The sequence below is a fragment of the Chinchilla lanigera genome, unplaced genomic scaffold (assembly GCF_000276665.1).
Source record: "Chinchilla lanigera isolate Chin_1 unplaced genomic scaffold, ChiLan1.0 scaffold00080, whole genome shotgun sequence".
NCBI classification, from domain to species: Eukaryota; Metazoa; Chordata; class Mammalia; order Rodentia; family Chinchillidae; genus Chinchilla; species Chinchilla lanigera.
The window spans coordinates 7,642,907-7,652,617 of NW_004955481.1; the positions used below are offsets into that span (position 1 = coordinate 7,642,907).

At 38.3% G+C, this 9,711-nt stretch overlaps 1 protein-coding gene across 1 annotated transcript in view; it reads right to left on the reverse strand.

Moving 5' to 3' along the window:
• Positions 1–9,711, reverse strand: part of Myo1d (myosin ID) — a gene marked incomplete at its 5' end in the record, with an annotated part of 338,988 nt that overhangs the window by 229,696 nt on the left and 99,581 nt on the right. The window contains 4 exon segments of the mRNA XM_005402828.2: positions 4,613–4,727; positions 4,806–4,951; positions 7,169–7,372; positions 8,927–9,043. Coding sequence (XP_005402885.1) covers positions 4,613–4,727; positions 4,806–4,951; positions 7,169–7,372; positions 8,927–9,043 — 582 coding nt within the window.

The window sequence follows — 9,711 nt, forward strand, 5'->3', positions numbered from 1 at the left end:
CAATTCTTGTTTTAATCCTGTCTCCAGATCCCAGCCCAGCCCTACTCCTTCACATGCTCAGTCCCCCAATCTGTTTGCTGTGAACCATAAGACCCAGCTTCCACTAAGTGCCAACAAGTAACCTTAATGTATTATTCGATATCCCACTTGATAGTGAAGTCAAACTATGACACAGAACTTGCAGTTTTAGTTAGATGAGGCTGAGCAACTAACAACAAAAGCATTTCCTCCAGTTTTTTGAAAGTTAAACACACAGGAGTCTAACACAATTCTGACATTTTCTGAATACAATATTTAAAAATAATTCTGAGATGTAAATATAAAATATAATGCACTTTTCATTTACTTTTATGAACTGAATGAAGTTATAAATAACTTCTGGCTTTATCAGCTTTGAAATATATAGGGGTTGGGCAAAAATCCTCTATTACATGTGTTTATTCTGACAGCCTGTAGCACACCTCTGACCACACACAGAGGGCACACTCAAGCCTAACGCAGGCAAGCTGTGTGTCGTAAAGATGGGCAGTGTATTACCAAACATTTCAATCTTGGGTGTGATGTATCCCCCGTCATACAGAACACACCTAAGCTAGGCACTGTGCCCATCACCCTCTGAAGGTCTTTCTTTGTATAATCAAATGTTAAAGTGCCAAATATACTCCTGTCCTACGCTTTAAAACCCAAAGAGTTATACAAGTTATTTGATGAAATAAACATACCACTGTGACCATGACCACTGTGGGTTTCAGCTCTATTCCTGGTCTTATGAGTTCTCTTTTGTCCCATGGACTGGGAATGTGGAGAAGCCCTGTTCAAACAGTTCTGTTTATTGTAGGTATCTATTATGTTTCCAAATAGAGAGGAAAGTTATTTCCATCTCTAGATGAAATACCCTAAAAGTACTCAAAAAGCAGGAATTCTGTATTAATTAATAACTGTTATCGTAGACTTTGGGGCTACAGAATTAAAGATTACGTCTTTTGTTCCAGGACAAAATTAAAATTCCGATTACATTATTTGAAGCTATTGGTGTTTGGTGTATGCTCTACTAACTCTTAAGTTAACTCTAAGCTTAAGGCTGCTTTAAACATTGCTGAAAGCAGTGGTTTTCAAATCAGGTTCCTCCAACAACCTGGCATTCCCAGCAGGTTTCTAAAGGGGTTTAGGGAGCCTGGAGAGCTGTGATGGAATGGCGTAGGGACACGGGATCTGCCTTCCCATTCCCTCTCCAAATACAATGGCTTTGTGCAATAGCTGTATCTGCTATGCCTGTGAAAGTTGAATAACAAGTTTTATGATGAAATTTGCTATAAAATCTAAGTTTCAGTTATACTGTATATTATACAACAGATATATTCTTAGAAAGGTTTATATAACTTAATTGAATTACATTTTAAATGTGCTTTGAGAGTTTACTTAAGTGTCAAGTTCCCATAGTTAAAATGACTTGTAAACTGTACCATCAAATGCTTTTAAAAGTGAATGAACCAGAGGGGTAACCAGACATTATGAATCTCATAGCAGAAGCTGAAGCATAGTCCATGAAATTGGGTATGGGGAAAAAAAATCCAGAATCTAGTCAAGACTCTAAATATAATAACAAATGTACAGAACATATAAGAAACAGAGAAACATATTAAGTGACACCTCAGGAACAGGATTAACAAAATCCAGACTGTGGGAACCACCACAGAACAAAGTCTCACTCTCTTCAACAAAACACTGCAAAAGAGAAAAAGGAGAGGAAGGTGGTGGAGGAGGGGAGAGACAGAAATGGAGGAGAAAAATCCATAAATATATAAGAGACCTATCTACCCATCACAATGTAAAAACTTTCCTTGGATCCAAACTCAAAAAACTGTAATCAACAACAACCACAAGGCAACTGAGGAAATATGAAATGTGAACACTGCCTGGATAGTTGATGTTGTTAAGGAATTTTTAAGATGTGACAAGAATATTGTGGTTATAGTTTTTGTGTTTCAGAGAAACACACTGAAGTATTTTTTTTCAATCTTTTTGAGACAGGGTTTCATTATGCAGTTCAGGCTGGCCTTGAACTTACTTTGTAGCGCAGGCTGGTCTTGAACTCACAGTGATCCTCCTGCCTCAGCCTACCAAGTACTGGGATTACAGGCTTGGATTATAGGCATGTGCCACCATGTCCAGTGTTATACTGAAGTATTTACAAAGGAAAGAATGGGATATTTGAGATTTGCTACAACATAACCTAGGGGCAGATGGGTAAGGTGCAGATAGTATGAGAAAGGCAACTACTGATAATTTAAGGCTGGGTGAGGACACACGGAGTCCATTCTACTATTTCTCCTTGCATGTATGTTCGAAATTTCCCAATATAAAATAATTTTTAAAAAGTCACTATGTTCCGAAGTTTGGGGTTTTAAAGGAATACCTTAGTAGAGATTCTAATTTTGATGGGAACTGCATGTAGTAACTATTACCTTGGTGTTAGCCTTCAGTTCTCTAGAATAAGTACTTCTCGGTTTACTTAGCTAAGAATTTTTGCATTTTTAGAGTTGTTGATCCTTTTCAGATGTTTGTAATAGCCTAGTATAATTGTTAATTTTCCCTTCATCAACTATGCTTGTGGATGCGACATTGACTGTTAAAGGATATTTTTGACTAGTACCTCTGAATCATATCAAAATAACAAGTTTTATAATGAAATCTGATTTAAAAAATTTGAAGCTTGGGCCAGGGATATAGCTCAGTGGCATGGTGCCTGCTTAAAAAGTGCAAGGTTGTGAGTTCGATTCCCGGTACTAAAAAAGAAAAAAACAAAAAAAAAAACTAAAAGAAAAAAAGAAGCTCTGGTTATACTGTATACTATACAACATATTCATTCTTAGGAAGATTCATTTAAACTTAATTGAATTTAATTACATTTCAAATGTGATAAGAGCTCATTGTTTAAAACAAACTACAGGTTGCTTTTTTATGAAGCAACTGACAACTCTTTGGTTTATTTGCAAGTAGGTAAAATTTATGTTAATACACTCTGAAGAAACTTTTTATGATATTTTAGTGTTTAACACATGGGAAGGCAAAGATGCAATTTGAAGCAAGAAAGGTACTCTACCATTTTGTCTTTTTTTTCTGGATGAGAGGAAATAGAAAAATAGGAAGCCAGGAAGGAATATAAAGTGAATTTAAATATGTCATTTCAAATAGGCTTTTTTCTGCTACTACACTGGATACAAAAAAACAAGTTTTGACTTTATTGTGTAACTAGAGGATAAACACAGTTTTATACTCAGAAACTTACAGAAACTTGGAAGTTAGTACTTTTCTAGTCCATTCCCAAAACTGTTTTAAAATATGTATGAGAAAAGTTACTAAGTCTTCCTTCTCTTGTGAGGTGAAGATTTAATCATGGGCAATAAGGAAGCCAAGCAAGTCATTCATTTCAGCTGTGATATCTGGGGTTTGTAGTGGACCTGTTATTCTCTCTGACTACCTCTGACCAGACCACTTTCCTCAGACACTTATAAGAAATTTACAAAGAGCCATGAGGAGAGGGGTGATAACTAAAGAAAATAAGTGGAGATGGAAGATAATGCAGGTGTCCCAATATGCAGGTTTCAGAGAATATAACTGTCATTAGCTGAAGGCAATGAAATGCCATTTAGTTTACAAAGTAAAAGAAGAAAGAAAAGGAAAGAGGGAGGGAGTAAAAACAAGATTTGGAAGCAAATTTGTACAAATTTAAGATAAAAACAACTTAAGAGATTTGATAAAAAATGTACAGTAAATGTTTAATTTTTAAAAATGTGTTACAGTAAAATGACACATTGCCATTATTCCTCTCAAAACACTGCCCCTCACTTTGACATACTCATCCCGTTGTTCTTGCCACTTTCTGAAGCAGTTCTGGAAGTCCTCTTTCACGTCTTCACAAGGTCTGATGAAGAATACTTAACAGTAAACAGTTACCAGGTGCCATCCAACAGAAAGGCAGGCTCATAACAACATGCCAATATGTCTTCATCTACCTTATTCACTGACCTAGCGCCGTGTCACTCCTGGATCTTCCCCAAAGTCAAAATAACCACGAAAGATACACTTATTGAATTAATTCAAGATGTGGAAGCAGCCATGACAGTGCAACTAAAGATACCCATGAAAGAGGACTTCCAGAACTGCTTCAGAATGTGGCAAGAACAATGCATAAGTATGTTCAAAGTGTGGGGGAGATCTTGATGGGATTAATGGCAATGTGTCTTTTACTGTGATCATTTTTTAAAAAAATTTAAACATTCACTGTATACTTGGATCATACCTCATATAAATGCTGCTAAATTCTAGCAGACACATATGAATCAAGAAGTGCATATGGTGCCCAGCCAAACAGTGGCGTTAAATTTATTGGTTGAACTCCTCATGTTCTGGGCACTAGTGAGTGAGTCTATTAAGTTGGAGAAATCTACCAACATCCATGAAAATGAACTGGATTTACATATCTTCAAAAGGGAAGCCAAGGTTCAGCTGTTTCAAGTACCCAAGGGGATCAAGAAATACCTAGCAGGACAAGCTCAATAATGTTATCAGCAGCATAGAGACACAGAAGACACTTTCCACCAGCACTCACGTGCTTCCATGGGATGCCCTCCCGCTGGTACTCCTCTTGTTCCTGCTTCAGGACCAGCTGAATGAACAGCTGCTGCAGTTTCTCATTGCAGTAATTGATGCAGAACTGTTCAAAGCTACATAAAAAGGGATTAATTAAGTTTAAACAAACAAAAAAATAAACAATAAGGTTTTAAGGATCTTAACCAGTTTACCTATTGTTGTCGAAGATTTCAAAGCCATAGATATCCAAGACACCAATCACAGTGTTTTTCCCATGGATTGTGGTGTCATAGTTCTTGACCTCAATAACATCATTGATGCGAGTGACGATCCAACAAAAAAGGCGTTCATATATCGCCTGGGAGGAAAATAACATCTTAACTCCTTGCCCGCTTGAGAAGGGAGACCTTTGTTTGGATTTGCCATGTCTTAAATTCCTGTCTATCATCTCCTTACTATTTAGTATAAATGGTTTGGATAGTTTTTTCTTTGGAGTGCTGGGATGGAACCCAGGGCCTCACACATGCTGGGCAAGCCCTCTACCACTGAGCTACATCCCCTTTTAAAGTATTTTACTTTGAGACAAGGTTCTCCTAAGTTGCATAAGCTGGGCTTAAACTTGCAATTCTTCTACCTCAGCCTCCTGAGTAGCTGGGATGATAGACATGAACCACCATGCCCGGGTAGTAATTTGGACTTTTAAGACTTTCAGTTACTACATACACCCCAACTACATTCCCCAGGCATGTTTCCATGCCCTACTATGTTGATAATACGCTTATTTCCTTGTATAAGCCACTTAATCACTTCACTGTTAACTCTAAAAAGCTGGGAATTGAATCAATGCTTACTACAACTCTGAGTTCTAAAAATGGAAATATTGATTTCTAATCCTGAAAAAGAGTCTGAGCTATAAGGCCAAGGTTGGAAATTCTCTGAGAATCAAACACACACCCACCACCCAAGGACACGCATTCTAAGATGCCCCATGCGGCACACACGTCCTGATGCAGCACACTCCGCATTACATCTTTAGATAGCCCTTCCTTGACATGCCGCCCCCTCCTGTCTTTACAGCCCCTTTATTCTCCTGCCCTCTCCAGTCTTCACCTATGCCCCATTCTGTCGCTGACATGGCTCCCCAGGGACCCCGGTTACCTCTGTACACACACTTTCTTGTAGTACATGGACATCTTAGCTTCTCCATGTCACTCAACCTAGTTTTCTACTCTCAAAGTACTTTCCTCTCTGGGATCCATAATACCATCCTTTCTTAATTTCCTTTGTTGTATTGGCTGACTTTCTAGGCGACCTTTGGTAGGGTCTCCTCTTCCACCTGACCTCTAAAAATTGGACTTGTTCCTGATTCTCTTCTCACTCTCTAACACCTTCTCAGTTATCTCACCCAGTGTTCAACAAGGCTGCTATGATCTGACTCCCCAAAAGTGTTATCACAACCCTGACCCAACTCTCTGGGCTCGGAACTCAGGGCTTGACTCTCTATCTCACAATGATTTGTAGATGTTTCACATTTACTTCAAACTCCTATCTTGTCAGGACTCTTAACCTTTTCACCTCTAAAAACTGTTCTTATACTACTCTGAGCCCCAAATAAACTGCACAAGATGTGTGGGAACTCATTCATTCATTCGTTCATCATTCAATAACTATTTGCTGAGGATTTACTATGAATAGTTGGTTGGAGATATGGTACTAAGTGAACACAAACAATCTCAGTCTCCAAAAGGCCTAGGGAGCAGAGTGAAGGAAAGAACCATTCATTCATATATACATACATACACACATTCTCTCTCTCTCTCTCTCTCTCTCTCTCTCTCTCTCTCTCTCTCTCTCTCTCATACACACACACATTCATTCCTGCTAAAGAAACAGTGCATGGCAGCAGAGGGAAATCTAATTTATTCAGTGTTGTGGGGCAGGGGAAGCTTCTTATAGAAACTGATGCTTGGGCTGAGGTCAGCAGGATAAGTAAGTGGTAGCAAGGCAAGAGAGGAGAGAAGATCAATCCATGCAGAGGAAACAGCATGTGCAAAGGCCCTGTGACTGGAAGGAGACAGGGATAAAAGTAAGTTGTGAGGCTTCAGAGAAGACTAGTGGGCTGGGATGAAGACAGGTGCCTGGAAGACAGTAAGAAACGAGGCAAGAAAGAAAGGCTGGAGCCAGACCATGCTAAGGTAACATCCTTGAGTCTCTAATTCCCATGGTTGGTCAGATTTGCTTTTCTGGCAGTGACATTCACAGTCAGGGCCTGTAATGTTCAGAAAGTCTCATCATACGGTAGTAGTACCTCAGTTCACAAGCTTAGTTCTTTCCACAATTCTGGTCACAAACCAAATCAAATTCAATGGTTAGGTTCAATGCTGACCTATGTGGGAATTTGATTAGGCTCATGATTAATTTGATTTGCAACGAGAGCCATGGAAAGAATTAAGTTTGTAAACTAAGGTCCTACTTCTAAAAGGCTTAGGCTGCTGTCAGGGGTTTGTCTGGATTCCTCTCACAGGAGTCTGCTCATGCTACAGCTGAGACCCACAGCACGTAGCTAAACTCTTACCTTGGCAAAGGCATCTCTCCCGTAGCTAGCTTCCTGTTCTGTGTGCTGCTTGTCGATAATGTCGCGGCCTGTGGCCACAGTCCGGAAGAGAAGGGCTTTCTCAACCATGTCTGTCTTAGTAGAGAGCAATTCTGCTATGATGGATACAACCTTGCCATTCTCAATAAGAGGCGTGTCACCATCTACTATAAATTTTAAATTTCCCTGAATCAAAAATGAGAAAACAAAACACACCATGTCCAATGAGATTCTTCAACTTTATGTCAAGAATATATTTGTCAATTTAAATATAATTCTAGTGACACTAGGTATGGCAACATTCAAAAATCTAACACTTCTTCTGTTCTTTTTCTCTTCTGTAGGCAGTTTTCTGTCTTTTGATTTTTAGTATCTGTTTTGATAAAAGTTCTACATTTTTACGCAGTCAAACCTATGAATGGGTTCTCTTTCTTTTGTGTCATACATAGACCATTTCTACTGCAAAGGTTTAATGAATATTTGGTATTTTCTTCCAATACCACAATGGTTTTTTTTTTTTATTCATTTAAATCTGTAATCCACTCAATTTATTTTGGTGTGTGTTATAATGTAAGAACCTACCTTTATTTTTTCAGGTGGTTATGCTTTGGCAACATTTATTGAATGGCTAGCTTTTCCTCCTGATTTGAATGGCACTATTTATACATATTAAATTTCCTAAGTGTCTGAGTTTATTTATATTTTATTTCACTTAATAAACAATACTTATTAACCAACTACCAAATGTCTAATACATCAAAAAATCTGTTAACTTGATCTGATGCTGAATTTGTGCAACAAGTTTTACAGTGTTTCAGCTTTTAATATAATTTTAAATTTAGAATTAGGTGCATCTTTCCCCTTCCTCCACCAAGCTATTCTTTGATACGCTGTATTTGGTCTTACAGGCTTATTGCTTCTTATGATAAAATAATGAAGCCAAGTTAAAAACAATAAAATTCATACTTGGATTATTTATAAACTACTTTGAAGATACCAGACAAATTAATATATATTAGTCTTCCTAGTTGTGGATATTCATTTGTTGCATACACTGCTATGTAATTTTTCATACAGATTGATACATTTCTGATTCAGAGTTAAATCTTGCTATATTAAAATGAAAGGTAATTTTTGGCCACATCTGAATCCAGGTTGACAATGTAAGATTATATGCTCACAAAATTTCGAACATGTCTGATTATACTAAGGGTAATGAAAGAGCTCCAGCACATGGCCGCCTCACTTCTTCGAAGTGTAAGGCCTGTGTACTGACTGCTTGGTAGTGCTGGCGCTTACAGTGAGCTGGCTGCACCTGTGCGGCAGCCGTGCTACACTCGGGGTCTCATTTGTGAACCTGAGAAATGAGATGATCAAAATCCAGCTTTAATTATCTACAATTCTGTGTTTCAAATGCCATTAGAAAGCCATTCCTTTAGTAGTTCACACCATTTAGTAATTCACACCATTGCTGAATTATTTTCTCCTTGAAATTAACCAGTTCACGGTTTGAAGATATGAGTAAGATTACAAACTGAAACTGCAGTGCCAAAACGTTTATGGCTTGGGAAACCCCAAAATAATGGAAAGAGCCACAGTCTAATTTCTTCAAAATGTGAGCAAAGTTTTCTCTAAGTAAATTAACTTTTTAAAATCCACAGGGAACAAAACCAAAATCTTCTGAAGGAGCATTCTGCTTCCCTATGAAGAAAACATATTCTGAGAGGCATCCCTACTCACCAAGTGAAGAATAGCAGCCAAAATTTTATATACTGTTTGGATCTCCTCAGGTTTGAAGCCAATTACTTTCATGGCATCAGCTACTACTTTGAATTCTGCAGCATCATTGATAGAACACTAGAAGTAAAAATGGAAAACTAAGTCACTGAAAATTCACATGAGCATCCAACAATTATCAACTAAACTCAAGTTTAACCAAGGTTTTGATGTTTCTGTCATAAATCACTTGAGGGGATGATGAGTATTCAGAGAAAATAAAAATTACTTCAAGGGTGGAAGCATCATTTGGCACATACAAAGCCCACTTGTGCATGGAAGCCATCACCCAGAACAGGCTCTGTGCACTTTTCTGGAAGCTATTGTCCTGAGCTGCCTTAGAGAAGCTGATCAGAGCTTCACGCTCCATAAAGGCAACGGCATGGGATGTGAGATCTGAAAGGGAAATACTGAATGTGAAAGCTTCCAAAATATATGGCTGCTTATTATCACTTGTGGCTCTTTATTTCACAATTCATCTTGGATAGGCAAGCAACATCTCTCCCACTGTTGTGTAATTGAGCTTCTTATTTCCCAGGTGAGGAAAAGCAGGCTTCTGAGAGCAAAGATGTCACCTGTAGTCATTCAGCAAGCTATTAAACAGTGTGGAACTGTATACTTGGTAAGGATTTGGTAAGTCGGATCATCTAACTGGTTCAGTGACATTAAAAGATGAATAACAAGGGGCTGGGGATTTAGCTCAGCGGCAAAGCGCCTGCCTGGCAAGCGCAAGGTCGTGAGTTCGGTTC